The 20,033-nt window shown below is 36.8% G+C and overlaps 1 protein-coding gene across 3 annotated transcripts in view; it reads left to right on the top strand.

Annotated features, from left to right (window-relative positions):
• IFT46 (intraflagellar transport 46) overlaps positions 1–18,617 on the top strand; it is a 181,465-nt gene extending 162,848 nt beyond the window's left edge. For all 3 annotated transcript variants that reach the window (XM_090375072.1, XM_090375065.1, XM_090375080.1), the window contains exons 11-12: positions 99–184; positions 18,438–18,617. In XM_090375072.1, coding sequence (XP_090231198.1) covers positions 99–184; positions 18,438–18,530 — 179 coding nt within the window. In that variant the 3' untranslated portion in view covers positions 18,531–18,617. The remainder of the gene's footprint in view (positions 1–98; positions 185–18,437) is intronic.
• The last annotated feature ends 1,416 nt before the right edge of the window (positions 18,618–20,033 follow it).

Below are 20,033 nucleotides of genomic sequence, written 5' to 3'. Positions count from 1 at the left end.
TTCTGATAATCTTACCTTCTGTCTTTTCAGTTTTAATTTTCCTAGCATATGTACACTATGAACATAGAATAACTATGAATTTTTTTTTACTCTATCAGCACTTCTGGATATTCCGGTGTACAGGTTAAAGATTCAGTCTCTTCATGTACTGTTTACCTTGTATTGTGAATTCAAGAATTCACCGGTAAGTAATTATTACTTATATAATTCAGGTTAAATATGTAAAAATTCTCTTATTAATTTAGATAATTTTCTGTGCTTACTCTCGTAGGTCAGATGTGTTGTAAGGCTATCATTGTAAGGATAAAAGATTATATGGACTTACATAAGCTCATACCCCAAGGTGTAATTTAATTTTAAGCCCAAGAATCTGGACATAAAATTAAATTGCAATTTCACAACGTTTTTTGATTTCTAAAAAGAGAACAAAAAGTTGTGAAACTGTAACTTTGCTCTCAACCATTACATAAGCGAAAATGATTGCAAATGTTATTAATATTAGCGATATTGGATTGTCTCCTCAACTCTAGCATGCTGAGGTTATTTCCTACCAGGCAGAAATAATAATGAAATTGTTTTATGGATCGGTTTCTGATATTTTCATCAAGCTATATATAGTAATAAAATTTAAAAATGCAGCTGACACAGATGCACGCTGAGCATATTTGCTCATTGGATAATGTGTGTCTGTTACTTCTTGTCATTAGGGTCAAAGCCAAATGTGAAAGTTGTTTTATTTTCCTTTTAGACAAAAAAAATTAAGTGTTCACTGAATGTTAAAATTTAACCATTGCCTAAGTGGACAGTCAGAGATGTATGCAAATAAAACAACATTAACAACCATTGTTGTTAATGTTTATAACATTTTCTTACATTTAGTTGTGATGCTGTCACTACGTATGTAGCACAGCATATGTTCTGTTAAAAAAAAATCAAAGTGAACCACTAATGCTGAAATTTAGCCATTTATTTTATAAATTTTAGTCCCAAGAAATTTAATATGAGCTATGTAAAAATATAGGTAATAACATCAGTCACAAATAATAAACTGGATGACCATTACTTGTAAAAGCAGATTAGAGAAAATACTAGGGGTATGAATATTCTAGACCTGTTCTTCATCCATGAATGAGATGACTTCATAGGGCAGTTGTATAAAAACCATTAACAAGAAGTGATCACTCAGTTCTAAGTTGGAAAATGAAGTTATGATTTACTCTCCCTCCCTGGGCAGTTGGCATAGGGTGGGCGAGTACATTAGAATTACGGAATTATGTATCTTTAACCCGACTAAAAAATGAATAGCAAATGCTTAGAAAATGGTACTCACCTTGTATAAATCTGCAATAAATTTTTTTGGTAGATGGTGGTTAAATTTAGGTTGGAAGAAGCATTAAAAAGAACTAAGGCGGGGAATGGGGTGAAAATATTTTAAATATTTTAAACAGATTTTAAAATGAGCGCAAGGAAGTAGAAATGCAGATCTCCAATCCTTGGTTGTCATAAAGAGGTTAAAAGACGTAAATGAAAAAAAGAGAGAAGACCGGTGGTGCCAATAGTCGTTACGAGGCACTTTCGTAAGTAAACCGTCATCAGTTGGCAAATGGAAGAGAAGTGAGCGTGCGTTGTATTTAAAAGTTTATCTAAACTCCCATGATGCTCCTTTTGACACATGGGAACTTTAGCCGCGAGAGGTTCCAAGCCGGTGAAAGATTGAAGGGAAGTTTAGCATTAATAATGTTGAGATCGTAATGGTGTCGGTACCATTCAATGGTGAGGGCTTCATATTGAAGAATTCTGTAGCTCGATCTAAGTTTAATGATAGTGATGGCAGAGTCAACAAGGGGGGTGTGGTTGTGGGTTTGAGCATGGCTTGTTAACTCAGTGCAGGATTGACTTGTTTTGAAACTGTTGAAGTGGTAGTATGCGCGGGTATTAGAAGTTGTGGAGGAACCGAATTTGGTGGTAGTGCTGCCGATGTAACAGGTGTCGCAGTTTGGTTGTCATTTTATGAGATATATTATGTTATTGTGATCATTGATGGGATATTTGTGTGTATCTTTATAAGAATTAAATAGGGAACCTAGTTTATTGTAAGTGGAGAAGGTGAGGGAGATGTCGGTATCTCCCTCACCTTCTTATCGAATGGTACCGACACCATCTACCAAAAAAATTTATTGCAGATTTATACAAGGTGAGTACCATTTTCTAAGCATTTGCTATTCATTTTTTAGTCAGATTTATCACGGTATTATAAGGTTACTATAATTTCACTATCGTATCTTTAACCCTTATCTGTATATGTTAATTTTCGAATGCTAACGGATAAGGTGTGTCCGACAGGCACCAGGCTATAAATAATGTTTTTTTTTTTTTATGATAATTTTTGTATGTTTTCATTTATCACAAAATAATTTTTATTTTTATAGTAAAAATATTACATAGTATAATAAAAAAAAATATGAAAATAATAATGATGTATGTTTTTTTTTATAATACGTTACTTTAGCGACAATCATTATAAAAACATTTTGAAACTGAATGTTTATTGCAAAATTAAATAAATTACAAAATTTTTTATGATTTCTGGCCATTTTTGTTGTACATATATAACATCTTTTTTAAGAACAAAATCTTTGTTTTTACAAGTAGAACAGATCACTCTGAATTGATGAACAAAATTCTGAAATAGTTCTCATTGTTGTTTTTTGTAATCCTTTGAATACTCATCTTTGTTCTATTAGTGGCTTAACCAAATTTTCTGCTATTGAAGTCAAAAATAATTTTTCATTATCAGATTTGTTTTTATTCCAGTCTAGATATAAGTTGGTGAATAATATATAAGCTGCTACACCCCAACAGTCTATCATGGCCAATGATTACTTCGTCATTTACTCATATGTTCATGTACTAGTTGATCTAAAGACTCAACGCCACCTTTGGTTTGATTAAAAAATAATAATAATTTCAGGTTTATTATTTTTTTATTCATCAATATTTGCTGAATTAGGCATAGTAGAGAGAAGAATCACAGAGTGTGTTTATCAAAAATATGTGCCTTCATGTTTAAAGAGTTACCAACATCATATAAACAAATCTCTTTGTTTACAAAAGAGATTCGTTTATATGATGCATTAAGTAGACACAGTTTTTAAATTCTGTACAGTGGGACCAACTGACGATGTTACCAACAGCAAATTCCAGGTGGGAAGCATTCAAGGAATTAATAGTGGAAGCTACTAAATGTTTCATACCTATTGAGAAATATTGTTCAAGGTTTAGGCCTAAATGGTTGTCAAATGAACTAATGAGACTCGTGGCAGAGAAGAAAAATGCATGGGATGCATATAAATTATCAGGCGACACAGAAGCCTATGATATATATAAAAGCTAGTCTGTAATCAAGTCACAAAGGAGGTTAGACAGGCGAAGGCAGATTATGAGAAATCTTTGGCAAAGGATGCTAAGAAAAACAGCAAGGATTTCTTTACTTATATAAACTCTAAAAGGAAGGGGATGAACCTGATTGGTAAACTTGATATTGATGGTTCGACTGTTGATGATCCTGCTCAGATAGCAAACAAACTGAACAAGTATTTTGCATCTACATTCACACATGAGGAGTTATTAAGGTTTGAAAATGCCACAAGGTTATCAAATTGTAACAGGGTGCTTAATGATTTTGTAATAACTGAGAACAAAGTGGAGGAGAAATTGTTGAAGTTAAACATAAGAAAGGCACCTGAGGTGGATGGGATCTATCCAGTTATATTAAAGGAGGCGGCAAAGGAAGTAAGCAAACCTTTAGCCATAATTATGAGAGCAGCCTTGGACTTGGGAGGTCCCCACAGACTGGAGATGTGCAAATGTTTCCTCAATTCACAAAGGGAGATCGAAGGGTGACACGAGTAATTACAGACCAGTTAGTTTAACTTCTGTTCCGGGTAAAATAATGGAGTCACTGGTTAAAGATGTATTGCAGGATGATCTAGACAAGACTGCAGCAATAATTCAGACACAGCATGGGTTTGTTAAGGGAAAGTCTTGTCTGACAAATTTGATAGGATATTATGATGTGGTTACAAAGGAACTGGATGCAAAAAATAATTTTGATATCATATACTTGGATTTCTGAAAAACTTTTGACACTGTTGCGCATGGAAGACTACTGTACAAATTGGAGCAGAATGGTATTAAGGATAAGTTGCTACAATGGATAAAAGGATGGTTGAGTGGGAGAAGACAGAGGGTGGTAATCAATGGGAGCTGCTCTTCGTGGACTGTTATTAGTGGAGTCCCACAGGGTTCAGTGTTGGGTTTTTGTTTTGTTTGTTTGTTATTTGGAGCATTAGCAACTAAGGCCATATTGCTCCGGGGATATGTGGTGGTCATTCCCTGACCTTTCTGCACCCTCCCTATTTGGTGGGCACGGGCTCGAACCCCGGTCTAATCAAGAAGCGTGTGTTACGCACTGCTGCTCCTCCCCACCTGGCTACGGAGGTGCCTCGGTGTTGGGTCCACTGTTGTTTTGTATATTTATCGATGATATTGATGAAGGTATATCATTCTTAGTATCGAAGTTTGCAGATGATACAAATGTTGGCAGGGTTGATAATGACAGTAATGGCAGTGTGTTACTGCAACAGGATCTAGAAAATTTGGGTAGATGGGCTGAGAAGTGGCAACTGAAGTTTAACATTGATAAATGCAAAGTACTGAATATGGGTAGAAGTAACCCCAGAGAAACGTACCAACTGTGTGGTACTACACTTAAGGAGGTAGAAAATGAAAAAGACCTGGGAGTAATTGTGCAGTCGGATATGAAGTTTTCTGAGCAATGCAGACAGGCTGCCAGGGCAAGTCATGGGGGTGTTGTCAATGATATACAGGAGTTTTGTTAGCAGGGAAAAGGAGGTGATTGTCCCTCTGTATAAGGCAATGGTCAAGCCATGCCTTGAGTACTTCGTGCAGGTCTGGAGGCCTCATTTTAGGAAGGATGTAGATTTGCTTGAGCGTGTAAAGAGAAGGGCAACAAGATTGGCGAGGGGAATGAAGGGATCCTCTTACCAAGAGAGGCTTAAGTTCTGCAAATTGCAGTGGCTGGAGGCTAGGCACCTGCGCGGTGATCTGATTGAGGTGTATCAGGCCTTGAATGGGTTGAGCACGCTGAATTCTGATGGGATCCTTCCACTTGTTCAGATTACGAACCTAAGGGGACATAAATTGAAATTGAGGAAGGACAGATGTAGAATAGATGTGCGGAAATTTGCCTTTAGCCAGCGGATGGCTAATCGCTGGAACAAACTTCCAACTGTCATTGTGGAAGTTGATAGGTTAAATAAATTTAAGGAGGAACTGAACAAATATTTTGAGGGGATTGTTTTGTAATTTTATTTTTGACTGACGCTACATAAGCACATACACTTGCATTCTTGCATCACATGCTACTACTACACTTAGGAATTAGCATTTTAAAAATATAAACAACCAATTTCTTTTAATACATTTTCACAAATATAATGGAAATATACATAAATACGATACTTACAAACTACTGAAAGATATTACATAAAGGCTCACAAAGAAAAAAATTTTATTTTCAAAATTTTTGTAACAGCATAAATTCTCTGAAATGTCCGAGAGATACATTATCCAGACAAGGGTGAAAGCAATAGTTACAGAAGCCATGAATGTTTATATACAATTACAATTAAGAAAATTTAGCATGAGGATTTTCCCGAAATAAATGAATATAGAACTAGCCAGACTAACAGAAAATTAAAAAGAGCTTGTACAAGAGAGGCAAGGCCTATAATATTACCACACTCTTGAAAAAGGGTCCAGGTTCAATTCTTGTGAGGCATATGATGCAAGAAAGCAAGCTTATACAGCATTAGCCAAACAAAAGCAAAAAAAAAATTCACGCTTCACGCATCCATTCACTCCAAAAGTTTGTGTAGTTCTGCTTTGAATTTATTTAAGCTGTCAACTTCCAAAACAACAGATGGAAGTTTGTTCCAGCAATCAACCACCCACTGGCTGAAGGCAAATTTCCACACATCTATTCTACATCTGTCTTTCCTCAGTTTGAATTTATGCCCCCTCAGGTGCGTAATGTGAGCAAGAAGAAGAATCTCATCAGCATTGAGCTTGCTCAAACCATTCAAGGCCTTATGTACCTCAATCAGATCACCTTGCAGGTGCCTAGTCTCCAGATACTGCAATCTGCAGAAATTAAGCCTTTCTCAGTAAGAGCACCCCTTTGTTCCCCCCCCCCTTTAATCTTGTTACCCTTTTTCCTATTCATTACAGCAGTTCTACATCCTTCCTAAAATGAGGCCTCCGGACCTATATGCAGTATTCAAAATGTGGCCTGACCATTGCCTTATATAATGGTATTATCACCTCCTTTTCCCTGCTAGCAAAATTCCTGTATATCATTAACAAAACAACACGAGCTGCTCCGGCAGCCTTTTTTTTACCTGCTCAGAAAACTTCATATCTTACTGCACAATTACTCCTGGGTCATTTTCATTCTCCACTACCCAAAGTGTAGTACCGCACAGTTGGTACATTACTCTGAGGTTACTGCTACCCATATACGGTACTTTGCATTTGTCAACATTACACTTCAGTTGCCAACTCTCAGCCCATCTGCTCAACTTTTCTACTTCCTGTTTCAATAGTTTGCTGTCATTACTATCATTAACAACATTGCCAACCTTTTTATCATCTGCACACTTGAACATTAAGCCTGATATACATTCATCAATGTCATTGATAAATGTGGAAAACAACAATGGGCCCAACACCGAACCCTGGTGGACCTCACTAATAACAGTAGTCCATGAAGAGCAGTGTCAATTGATTACCACTCTGTCTTCTCACACTCAACCATCCCTTTATTCATAGCAGCAACTTGCCCTTAATGCCATACTGCTCCAGTTTGTTAGTCTTCCATGTGCAACAGTATCAAAAGCTTTGCTAAAGTCCAAGTATATGATATCAAAATTATTTTGCATCCAGTTCCTTTGTGACCACATCAGACAAGGCTTCCCCTTAACAAACCCATATTTTGTCTGAAGTGTAACTGCAGTCTTGTCTAGATGCTGCTACAGCACTTCTTTAACCAGTGACTCTGTAATAGGTCTCTAATTACTTGTGTCACACCCTTTGATCTCACTTTGTGAATTGGGGGTACATTTGCACATCTCCAGTCCATGGGGACTTCTGCCGAGTCCAATTATACTCTCATAATTATGATTAAGGGTTTGCTTACTTCCTTTGCTGCCTCCTTTAATATAACTGGATAGATCCCATCCAACCCACATCCCTTTCTTATGTTTAACTTCTGCGATTTCTGCTCCACTTTGCTCTCAGTTATTACAAAATCACTTAGGTTCCTGTTAGAGGTAAATAAACTTCTGTCATTCCTCTCCTCAAATTAATCCTAAAGTGTTAATGTAGATGCAAAATATTCATTCAGTTTGTTACCTACCTCAGCAGAATCATTGACAGTTGAACCATCACTATCAAGTGGGCCAATCTGATTCATCCCCTTCCTTCTAGAGTTTACATAAGTAAAGAAGTCTGCTGTTTTTCTTTGCATCCTTTACCTTTTTCTTCTCTGCCACGAGTCTCATTAGTTCATCCGATATCCATTTTGGCCTAAACTTTGAACAATATTTTTTAGTTGTTATGAAATTCTAGTAGCTTCCAAGATTAATTTCTTGAATGCTTCCTATTTAGATTTTGCTGTTGGTAACATCATCAGTTGGTCCCACTGTATAGAATTTAAAAACTATCAGAGACCACTGTAGTCACCTTTACAAAAGCAAAAACCCTTCCCTTTCCCCTTGATGGTATTTACATCTTTGAGTAAATCTCACACCAGTACACTCTGATCACTGCAACCTAGTAGTTCCTTTATCTGCAGATTCTTAATGCATGAATAATCACTGCTGATAATCAGATCAAGAGTATTATTCCCTCTGGTTGCCCCTTGAACATGCTGCCGTAGAAAACAATCATTCAATAAATCCACAAAAGTCTTGCTAGTGTGTGTGTGACCAATCCCCAAATTCCAGTCAATATCTGGGAAGTTAAAATCCACCATTATAAGACAATGTGATTTACTTGCCCATCTATTTCTCTGTATAGTTGTTCCTTGTACTCATCAGAGTCATTAGGCCTATAACACGCTCCTGTTCCCAATTTTGCTTTCCCAGTAATTATGTCCCACCAAACTGACTGAACACTGCACTGTCCACCTATGTCAACTGGCTGCACTTCCTTAGATTTTATGTGTGTTTCTTAACTAATAGCATAACCCCTCCTATCCTTTCTGTACATGTTGTACTCCCCAAATTCCAATTCTGCATTCTTTATATTTGCGTGACAGCATGTCTCTGATATACCAACAATATCTGCTTTTGATATCTTGACAAGCACCTCAAATTCATCAAATGTATTTACTATACTCCTAGCATTGGTGTACATGCAAGTATACATGCACCTTTTCTTACTCGTAGTTACCCTAACACAGCCCATTTTTGTACTTGTTCCATAATGACTCCAGCATTTCTTGAAATGCCCAGCAACTTCTTTCCAGGCTGCTGCTCATTCCAATAGAAGCAGTGCAAGAATTACTTTCACCTCTGCCTGCAGCTGTTGTTAATCTATTAGTCTGAGAATCCTCCCCCCAAGCTAGCAGTTTTCCAACCCACCTAACACTGCCTTGATTCCATCAGAAAATATTCTTGCACCCTTTCTATTTAAGTATATCCCATCCCTGTAAGTGTAGTCTCTCCTGTTAACGAGCACAGACCTGGCTATTTACAAAGCGTTTTTCTCACTGCGTCAGTTCTTGTTAATTTGGAAAGTTTTTCTTACGTTTAAAGTTATTTATTGTTAACTTACTCTTACGAATTGTAAGTAAGTTACAGAAAGGAAAACCACCTTTCTTTTTTCTTTCCTTAAAACTAACAAACTAACTTACACCGCTTGGTCACTCTAGCGGCATTGCTCCTGCCTCCCTGTGGCGGGGCCAGTAACCTTGGCAGAAAAGGTTCTCTGCCAAGGGCTAAAAGGAGCTGACATGGATCACAAAGGTAGTTATCCATCTGTTGAGCCTCGTGCCTCAACCTGTTCAAGGACAGACTAAACTGACTTTGACACTTCCCATCCTAAGAGACAAAGAACAGAGGTTTCCAAAAAGGAATCACCACTGTTTCTTATAATACATTCCCAAACAAGTCAACCGATAGGTGCACTTTCTCCATTTCTTATCCAGAAATGTCTCGAGAATGCTGCCGGACCACCTAAAATGGTGAAAAGACTCCACTCAGGAGATCTTATAGAGACTACGAATAGTAGACACTCTGAAGCCCTACTAAGAATCTCAAAATTTGCGAATATTCCTGTCACAGTAACACCACATGCCACTCTAAATTCTTCCAAAGGAATGCTCTCTGAGTGGGACTTATTAAATGTTACTGAAGAGGAATTAGTCCAAGAGCTACAAGACCAAAAAGTTATACAGGAAAATCGAATTAAAATCAAGAAAGATGGTGAATTGGTTCCGACACGGAGTGTTATACTGATCTTTTGAACACCAATCCTTCCAGCTACAGTTAAGGCTGGATATCTGAATTGCCATATCCGACCTTATATCCCCAATCCTCTCAGGTGCTTCAACTGCCAAAAATTTGGCCATGCTCAAACAGTGTGTAGAGGGGTTTCAGTGTGCCCCAACTGTGGATCCAAGGAACACACTCAGACAGACTGCCCAGCACAAACACCGGTATGTCCAAACTGTAAAGGTAACCATCCAGCTTACTCAAAAGTTTGTGAAACCTGGAAAAAAGGAAAGAAGATATAGAAATACAAAATAGAAAACAAAGTGACTTATCAAGAAGCAAGGAAACAAGTTTTGCTCACAGTACCGAAACTCACATATGCAACTGCAACACAAAAATACAAATCAGAAGGAACCCAAAATTGAAGTGTCCATACCACCAGCTACATCCATTTCCGGCTGGGCTCGAGCTGTTCTAGCGAATCGCAGGAGTCCCCTAAAGAACAAGTAAAAGACCAAGCAAATAATACCCCAGTCACCATACCACCAACTATTATTCCATCGCGTTGAGATACTGAAAATCTGAGAAATCTTAAACTGCAAAATACTCTAACTGCAGATATGGAAACCGATGACATCACTAACAATGATGAAACTATCTTAGAAATACATGCTGAGGAAGACATGGATACTGCACGACCCACTTTCCCGAGAAAAGATAAAATAAAATTGGAATGCCATAAACAGATTGGCTCTAAAAAACAGTCAGAAATACTTTCTACTTCAAAAGCTAAATAATGGATCAGTTGATTCACTGGAATTGTAGAGGCCTCCGTAGCAACACAGACAATATTCACGACTTGATAAATGGCACCTCCGTAGCCAGGTGGGAAGGAGCAGCAGTGCGTAGTGCACGCTTCTTGATTAGACCGGGGTTCGAGCCCATCACCACCAAATACGGAGGATGCGGAAAGGTAAGGGAATGACCTTTCCGCATATCATGGAGCAATATGGCCTTAGTTGCTAATGCTCCTAAAAACCAAATAACAACAACGACTTGATAAATCAGTATCATCCAGTAGGCATCTGTCTACAAGAAACAAATCTCTCTCTCCACAAGTGACACTTTCAGTTAAAAACTATACCTTGTTCAGGCAAGACAGGATCTCTGCCCATGGGTCACATGGTGGTGTAGCTATATTGATTGACAGTAAGATCCCGTCCAGACGTATTCCTGTACAAAGCACTTTTGAAGTAGTTGCAATATGCCTCGCTCTTGGCACAACGCTTACTCTTGTATCCATATATATCTCACCAAATCAGAACTGCTCAATAACTGAACTAGATGATCTTATCTTACAACTACCTTCTCCTTTCTGCATATTGGGTGATTTTAATGCGCATCACCAGTTATGGGGATCTTTACATACACAATATATGCTTTTCTTGTAAAGCATAATATCACACTGCTGAACACAGGCTCCGACACCTATATCCATTTTCCAACAGGCTCAATTTCTGCTATAGATCTGTCATTATGCTCACCAACGTTATTTCCAGACTTCGATTGGAAATAAGGCTGAACTGCCATATCCAGAACTGTCATTTTCTGAAAAATCCATTTCAGAAAATCCATTAAACAGTGACCATTTTCCTATAATCTGTAAGCTCTGCACAAGAAGAAACTTATCAGTAAGTGGTCGAACTAAGTGGAAATTCTCAAAAGCTGACTGGAATAAATATGCATCAAGCATTACACTAGATGATGATATTATCCATCATCACTCCATAGATGACGCCGCCGTTAAACACATCACAGAACAAATGTTGGCGGCAGCTGCTACTACCATTCCTAAAACTTCAATTAAAGGATCCAAACACAAAAATTACTAGTGGAATTCGGCATGTAACACTGCCAAGGGTGAAAAGAACAAGGCATGGAATTAGTTCCAAAAAAATCCAATCACTGCCAATCTGATTATCTACAAGAAACTTAAAGCCCAGGCCCATTACATCCGGCGAAAAGCTAAAAAAAGAGTCTTGGATTCATTTTGCTTCATCTGTCACTAAAGATACAAGTGCAGGATTGATCTGGCGGAAAATAAGATGCCTTACTGGAAAGTCACCATCAATTCCCTCCTCAATAAAGGACAAGGACATTGTCTATAAAGGACAAGAGGTAACCCTTCCCGAGAATATTGCAAACATCCTCGTGGAATCTTTTGCTCACCATTCTGCATAAACCGCATGCGATCCAACTTTCCTAAAAGCCAAATCAATAGCTGAAAAATATAAAATAAATTTCAGAACGAAGTCAGCCCTCTCTTATAATGAACCACTTACCATGTATGAATTAGAAGAATCTTTAAAAAATCAGCCAACAGTGCACCTGGTCCAGACGGCATATATTACTTAATGTTAAAGAATCTAAATGAGAGAACGTGTTAGTCTCTCCTAAAACTTTTCAACCGAATATTTGTCGCAAATTACTTTCCCCTATCCTGGCAACATTCTGTAGTTCTACCCATACCAAAACCAGGAAAAGACCAATCTCACTTACTAGCTGCTTAGGTAAGACTCTGGAAAAAATGGTACATCGTCGCCTCACCTGGTATCTGGAAACTCAAACTACTGTGAACAACGATCAGTATGGATTTCGTAAAAACAGATCCACCTTAGACCTTATGATAAAGGCTGAGGCAAATGTGTGAAATACATTCATAAAAAAACGAACATTTGGTTATGGTGAGCTTAGATATAGAGAAAGCCTTTGAAACTACGTGGCGTCATGTTATTCTCCTCTGTTAAGGGCTCATCGACAGCTTCTTCATAGTCAATTGACGCTTTTTCCTTCTGGCTCTAACTTCAGTTTCGGCAGGAAATTCTGTACTGCATTCAAGATTATCTGCAATCTCATTAGCAACAGTTTTCATCTGATCATATTCAGATTGTCTATAACTTTTCACTTTTTGTGTGGTTTCTGATAACATCCTTACCCAATCTGACAAATTTATAGTTACAGATTGCAATAGCTTCGAGACGTGAATTTATTTCAAATAAAATATCCCAAAGAATTACACCGCATATAAACTTGTAATTTTTAATATTTTTTGCTAACCCTCTTGCTTTAACTTTAGTTTCTGCATCTCTGTTGACGTCTTCTATTATTTAGAATAATGCATCATAGATTTCAACAAGTTGAAATCGTAAAGGTTTTAATGCATCTACTCTGCTTGACCACCTAGTAGCACTCAATGGTTTTAGAGTTAATTGTGAAACATATTTTTTAGCACTTCCCAATGCTTTGTAGAACCAGAAAAAAAAAAGTGTAAAGTTCTTATACAATAGAAAAAAAAGTTGTTGTTTCTGTAAAAAGAATGACATGCGCAGGGCACATAAAACGCCCTTGGATATTTTTCAAGTATTCTATTTTGTACACCCTTTCTTACTCCTTTCATATTAGCTCCATTGTCATAGCCTTGTCCTCTAAGCCACTTTAACTCAAAACCTAACTTTTCCAATGTGTCAGAATAAGTTCTGTCAAACCCTCTCCGGTTGAATCACTAGCTTCAAAAAACCAATAAAGAATTCTTCAATTTCATGTTTATTTTGAATAGAGTTAAAAGCGACAACTCTTATTGTTAATGAGAGCTGTTCAATATGACTGATGTCTGGGGTACAATCGGCGATTATTGAAAAATATTTAGTGATTTTTGTTATTTCGACAATTTTGCTTAAAATTACATTTCCCATCAAATTTATCAATTCACCTTGTATATTATTGCTTAGATAAGTCACAGACCATTTATCAGACTCGCATTGAACTTTCCTGATATGTTCTTCCATAACTACTGGATCAAACTCAGAAAGCAATTCTACCAACTTTAGAAAGTTTCCATTATTAGGCTGAAACAAATGTTCAGTTGTTCCACGAAAAGCTAAGCGTTGTGAGGCCAATAGTCTTAATTATTGACATAATTCTTTTTAGAACTCCTCTCCAGTGCTGAATTTCCATATCGATAATTCGTTGATATTCAGCGTCAATAGTTTTTTTCTGCTTTAATCGAATGTTCAATTATTTCCATGCTCTAAAAGCATTTCTGTGATTTACAGACTTTTCGTGCATTGTGAGGGCTCTTATAAGATTTCCCCAGTCAGAATAGCCTTTTTTGGGCCAGTCACTAATAGCAGACGAATTATCAAATAACATACAACAAAAGCAAAAAACGGCATCATTTGTAACAGAGTAAATCAACCAACTTCTCTCAGTGACTTCACCATTTCTCAACACTTTCAAATAATGCGAGTGCAAAAATCTATGCCTTCCTTTATTAATAGGAAAGTCGAATTCTTTAATTTGATATGGACCCCTCTCAACCAGTATTTGACGAGTTTCAGATGACATGCAGAAAGCATTCCATAATGCAGGATCAGAAGGAATTTCATTTAATATCTGCTGGCTGCCACTGCTACCCGGCTCTTGATGAACTTCTGATGATGTTATTTTTTGGCTCTCTTCAACAACTTCTTCTGGAAGTGATTGGGGCGGCACTGAGTTTTTATTTGCCAAATCCAAAGCAGTCGCTGTTGATGTGGACTTCATAACATGACTTAGCTTTCTTCCTTGTTCTTCTTTCTTTAAGCGTTTCTTTTTATATTGACTTCCAGACAATTTTTTCCTTTTCTGTTCCAAATAAAAATATTAAATAAAAATTCACAGTCCTTCGCAAAGATGCAACAGGGGGGGGGTCATTGAAAATGATTAAATATGATGATGCTTATCATGCTATTAAAATAGGGTAGATAAAATAGAAATGAGTTGAAAAGCTAGTAAGATTTGTAGGAAACAGAACATAATAAATAGATAACGAATATCTATCAAATTGACAGCTAGCAGCTGTTTTGACATATGCCTTTCTTTAACTTGTTATTGTATTGTCTCCACTTCAACGTATATGAATTTGGTAAAAATAGAGCAATAAATAACAAATGCAAAAGTAGGCAAATGCAAAAATTTCCTAAGCAACTCTCTCTCTATCACACACAGAACGCAAAAGTAGCCCAATATTACCTAAATAACTCTCTATCTATCACACACAGGCACTCGTTCCGCACCTGAGATATACCCAGTCCATGCAAATGCTACTTTTTAATTCGAGTCCCTATTGTCATAACATAATCATTTTCAATAATAATAAGTAACTACAATTGCTGTAAAAAACAATAATTCTCTTACCTGATCTACTTTTTAAACACAAAAACTGAATTAGTATAAATGCAAAAATATTATACTGATACAGATATATTATATATCTGATTTACCGATTTAAACACAACACAGCACAGCCACTTGCCACTTCTCGAGACAAACTAACATTAAAATCAAATATTGTCAATAATTGTAAGCTCAAAGCAGAACTATCAACACGTAACACGTGCAATTGTCTTTTGTGATAATTGTCACCTCAGCTTTTAGGAGCGGCCACGCGGTATATTACAAACAAAAATAATAACTTTGCGCTGTCAGATCAAAAGTCTTTCGGCGAGCGCTCGCCAACGATGCACCTGCACTAGAAACCAAAATCAAAGGGTACCGAAAGCGCTTAGGCAGAGGCATGCGATAAATCATAAATCGTATACATCAATATCGGAATAACGTAGACCAATATAGAAAAGCGTTGCGTAAAAATTTTTAATTATCGAATAGTTCAAATTGTATTTTGATTTCGCTCCTTATGCTGCCCCCTTACGGTTCCGCCTGATGCGGCCGCCTCTCTGTATCATAGCACGGCACGGCCCTGATCAGTTGGTCCCACTGTATAGAATTTAAATACTGTCTTAGGCCATCGTAGTCGCCTTTACGAAAGCAAAAACCCTTCCCTTTACCCTTGATGGGTCTTACCTCTTTGAGTAAATCCCACTTCAGCACACTGTGATCACTGCCACCTAGTGGTTCATTTATCTGCAGATTCTTAATGCATGAAGAATCACTATTGATAATCAGAGTTGCCTCCTGAACATGCTGATGTAGAAAACAATCATCCAATAAATCCACAAGAGCCTTGCTAGTGTGTGAGTGACCAACCCACAAATTCCAGTCAATATCTGGGAAATTAAAATCCCCCATTATAAGACTCTGATTTACTGGCCCACTCTATTTCCCTGTACAGTTTCTTATTATACTCATCAGAGTCATTAGGCCTATAGCACACTCCTACTCTCAATTTTGATCTCCCAATGCTTATGTCACACCAAACTGACTAGACACTGCACTGCACTGTCCATCGATGTTGACTGGCTTCACTTCCTTGAATTTTATGTGTTTCTTAACTAATAGCATAACCCCTCCTCCCTTCTTATCCTGTCTATCCTTTCTGTACACATTGTACTCCCCAAATTCCAGTTTTGCATTCGTTATATCTGTGTGACACCACGTCTCTTATATCCCAACAATATCTGCCTTTGATGTTTTGAGCAATACCTCAAATTCATCAAATTTATTTACCAAACTTCTAGCATTGGTGTACACGCAAGTATACATGCACCTGTTCCTATTCTTAGCTACCCTTACACAACCCATGTGTTTACTTGTACCGCAATGACTCCCAGCGGTCTCTGAAATATCCTGCATCTTGTTTTCCAGGCTGCTGCTCATTCCAATAGAAGCAGTGCAAGAATCACTTTCACCTCTGCCAGTGGCTACTGTTAATCTATTAGTCCTTGTATCCCCCAAGCTAGCAGTTTTCCAACCCACCTAACACTGCCTCGATAGCATTAGCAAATATTCTTGCACCCTTTCTATTTAAGTGTATCCCATCCCTGTAGAAGCAGTCTCTCCTGTTAACAAGTACAGACCAGGCTGAAAAAAATTCTACCCCTTGAGCCTTGCACAATCTTTCCAGGGCCGAATTGATCGACAAGGCTCTCATCGTATACTCCCTCCTATCGTGTCTGGGCAGAATTGCAGGCACTTTCAAATTCAACCCTAATTCACGGCATTTTTTTTCAACAGTGACCTGTACTTGTTAATTAATTCCGCCGGTCTCCTACTCTTATATCATTAGTGCCAACGTTTACAACTATATCACCTTTTGTGCCCTTAAAAGATGATATCCGCTCTACAGCGTCATCAAACTTTGCCCCTGGCAGACATACCCTGGTATGTCTGCCAGGGGCAAAGGTTCCACCTATCATTTTTACAAATATTCCACCTATCCTTTTTATAAAGCATGTTCCCCATTTCCCTGATAATAGAGTCACCAACAACTACTAGTTCCTGTGGGACCTGCACATTCTGCCTTGAGGGTTGCTGCTGTGTTGCGTGATGACCAAGTGCAAGTTCTGGCATTGATGTGGGCAGCTGAGAGCTTGATGGGCCCCCTCAATTTTGATACTTTGAGGGCATCCACCCTGTCCTTCAAGCTCTCATATAGGCTCATAACAACGCTGAGTTGTCGCCTGATTTCCTTACATCGCACACACACACACACAAAGACATCCTCCATGGCAATATCATGTCCCGTACCCGATTGCTCCACAAACATCAAGCAAGCAGTGCATTTTAAAAGGCTGTGATTCAGAGAGCAACTGCTCCCCTCAGTTCAGTTCTCCCCTGAGCCACAGCACTCCCATTAGCTTGAGCCTTTTGCTTTGCTGCTCTGGTCTGAGTCATGATTTCGATTTAATTTCAGTAAAATTTCAATTTGAGTACAAAATTATAACCCCAAACTTGTATCCCAACACAGTTATAATGCTATATATATTTTTCATTATTGAGTATTATCTACGAGTTCCGTTTATATAACTTCCGTATCAAGTTATGTATTAATTAATTATCTTACGTTTGTAATCTAAGTCGTTATATTTGTATTTAGTTAAAAAGTACAATTTAATTGACAATATTATATTATATACTATACTAAGCTTACACTATCTAGTTCGGGATATAACGTTGTATCATATAACAATAGCGGCAAGTTACGAACGGTAAATCTACGGACACTTAAGTATTAATTAACTTCCAAATCTCGCTGTCTCAATTCAGAATAAACTAAGGATCCTGACTAGGTCTATAAGCTACTTATAGAAAATAATTTAATATAACAATTGGTCAATAAAGCGGCTAAATATGGCTAAAAAACTTCTCATTCAGCAGAGCTGCAACTTGTAACACATTGATTTGATACCCTTACCGATACTAAGTAATACCTACAAAATCCTATCTAAGTTAAACTTTAAACTAAGTATCATAACTAGGAATATAAAGCTACTCTAGAAAATAAGTTAATATGCCAATTTAAGCTAATAAAGTAGAAAAAACTTCACCTGCACAAGGCTACTCTCGTTCTCCCATGCTCAGTAGGCTTAATTGTCTGTTAGATCACTTGTTTCCAAGCACTAATGAAATGTCTACAAAAGAGAGTGAAGATTGTTGGTTTTGAATAAGTTTTTCCCTAATTTGAACATTCCTAAATTTAATCAATATAAATCAGTTTATTTTTAATATCAATATCTCACCTATGGTTATCTCAAAACAGAATACAAAGTCCAATATATAATTTTATTTCTACAAAAGTGAAATCAATATTTTCTTGTGAATATCCATAATTATCAAATTTAATACAAATATTTAGTTTAGCTAGACCCACTAGGAAGTTTTTAATTTTCTGAGTGAAATCTGAGTTATTATTAAATGAATTCTGAGTTAATATTATTAACATTTTGATTTAGTTGTTAAATTTGTTTTTTGTTACCGAATACACATTTCAATTATAAATCACAATGTTAATATTATTAACATTGTGATTTAGTTGTTAAATTAGTTTTTTGAACCGAATACACATTTCAATTTTCCTTTCAGCATTTCAAGACACTGGCTATGGAAAATGTACTTGATAATTCTATGAAGGCTGAAAATTCAGAAGAACAGGCAAACCACTTAGTTTTACAGTGATGTTATTATATATATCTTCCTAGGGGAGGTTTAAGTTTAAGTAAATTATTTAATGTACCACATAGAAATAAATACATTATTATTTGATTTTTACAGTAGTTCACTTGCAAATATTCTCACCATGAAATAAAGTAAGTGATGGTTCTCATTCTCAAAATACTTTAATAAATAATGTTAGGCCTTTTGCAGCTTTTCATGTTATATGCAGAGTAAACTATAGCACTTTTAATTTTTCTTGCCTTGGATAATTTTGTGATACTATATATGTGCACAAACTTTCCTTTTCAAACAGTCATACTTAATATTTGTGAACAATTTTCAGTAGACTTTTCTTAATGATAATGTGACACTTCAATCAATATCAGTTTGTATTAACAGCAGTTTCCATTGTAATCTATTTCAATTGTCTGAGTAATATGAAATTTATTCCCTCAGCCAAAAACCCACACATCGTTATATCTGAAAGTTAAGGTGCAACTGCAATATCTGAGATACAAAACAAAATATGTTTTGTGGACTAGTATTATTATAAGTATCAAATATATTTTATTTGAAAATAAATGTGATTATCAAAACTAACAGAGTCAGTCTTATATAATTCAGGCATTTAATAGGGAGTATTATCACACTTACAGTCAAAAGCTTTCCAAATGAGCTCTTATACTGTTTATTAGGCCTCAGTGCATGGAGGTTAATATGCCGAAGTGCATCTAGGACATGCCAAATTGGATTCAGCCTCAAAAACCTGACACCATTCCATCTGAAGAATATTCTCACTTAGAAGAAATTTGTGAACCAGTTAAGCCCTATGTACAAGATAATTTTCAATCTTGAAGCAAATTCAGGGCCTAACTGCACCTTTGAAAAGAGGTGCAGTTTGGCCCTGGATCACTAGTTCATTGCCACAGTAGTAGTGGTCCCTTTTCTTGATGTTGGAGAGGGAATGTGTTTTATGACTGTCTTTCCAGACTGTCAAGAATAAGCTTCAGGATAATCACAACTCATACAAATAAAAGACAATGTTGTTCATGGCTCTAGAAACAGTTTCATTTGCATCAGGTTAGACTGGTTTTCTTGTGGAAAAGGGGGTGAGGAACACAAACCATAGGCATCACATGTAGAGGCTTCTTTCTTGATGCCTTCTATGTGAAGATTTCCTCAAAAATGTCATCTTGAGGTGCTGTAACTTTGAAATTGCTATTCTTGATATATTTAAGGCTCTGGCCACTTCAGTTTGTGACTGTCCTGTCAATAGTCATTCCCAACTCTGAATTTTCCAGATGTTTACAGTCATTCTTTAAAAAGACAAAACTTAATGAAATGCATTTATATTTGAAATTGATGGTATTTTTGTAATGCACACTTTTATAACCCACATGATTGCATGTTCTAGAACTGGTATCAAATTTAAGCATTTGTCATCTAAAAAAAATTTGCTTTCAGCATTACATATTTAAATATCCATCTGTTTGCAGTTTAATTATAATAGCAATGACACACTTA

This window comes from Mastigoproctus giganteus, chromosome 1 (assembly GCF_048544385.1).
Source record: "Mastigoproctus giganteus isolate SK-2022 chromosome 1, ASM4854438v1, whole genome shotgun sequence".
Lineage (NCBI taxonomy): Eukaryota > Metazoa > Arthropoda > Arachnida > Uropygi > Thelyphonidae > Mastigoproctus > Mastigoproctus giganteus.
Note: the sequence above shows the minus strand (reverse complement) of the source record. Positions and strands in the feature narration are given on the sequence as shown.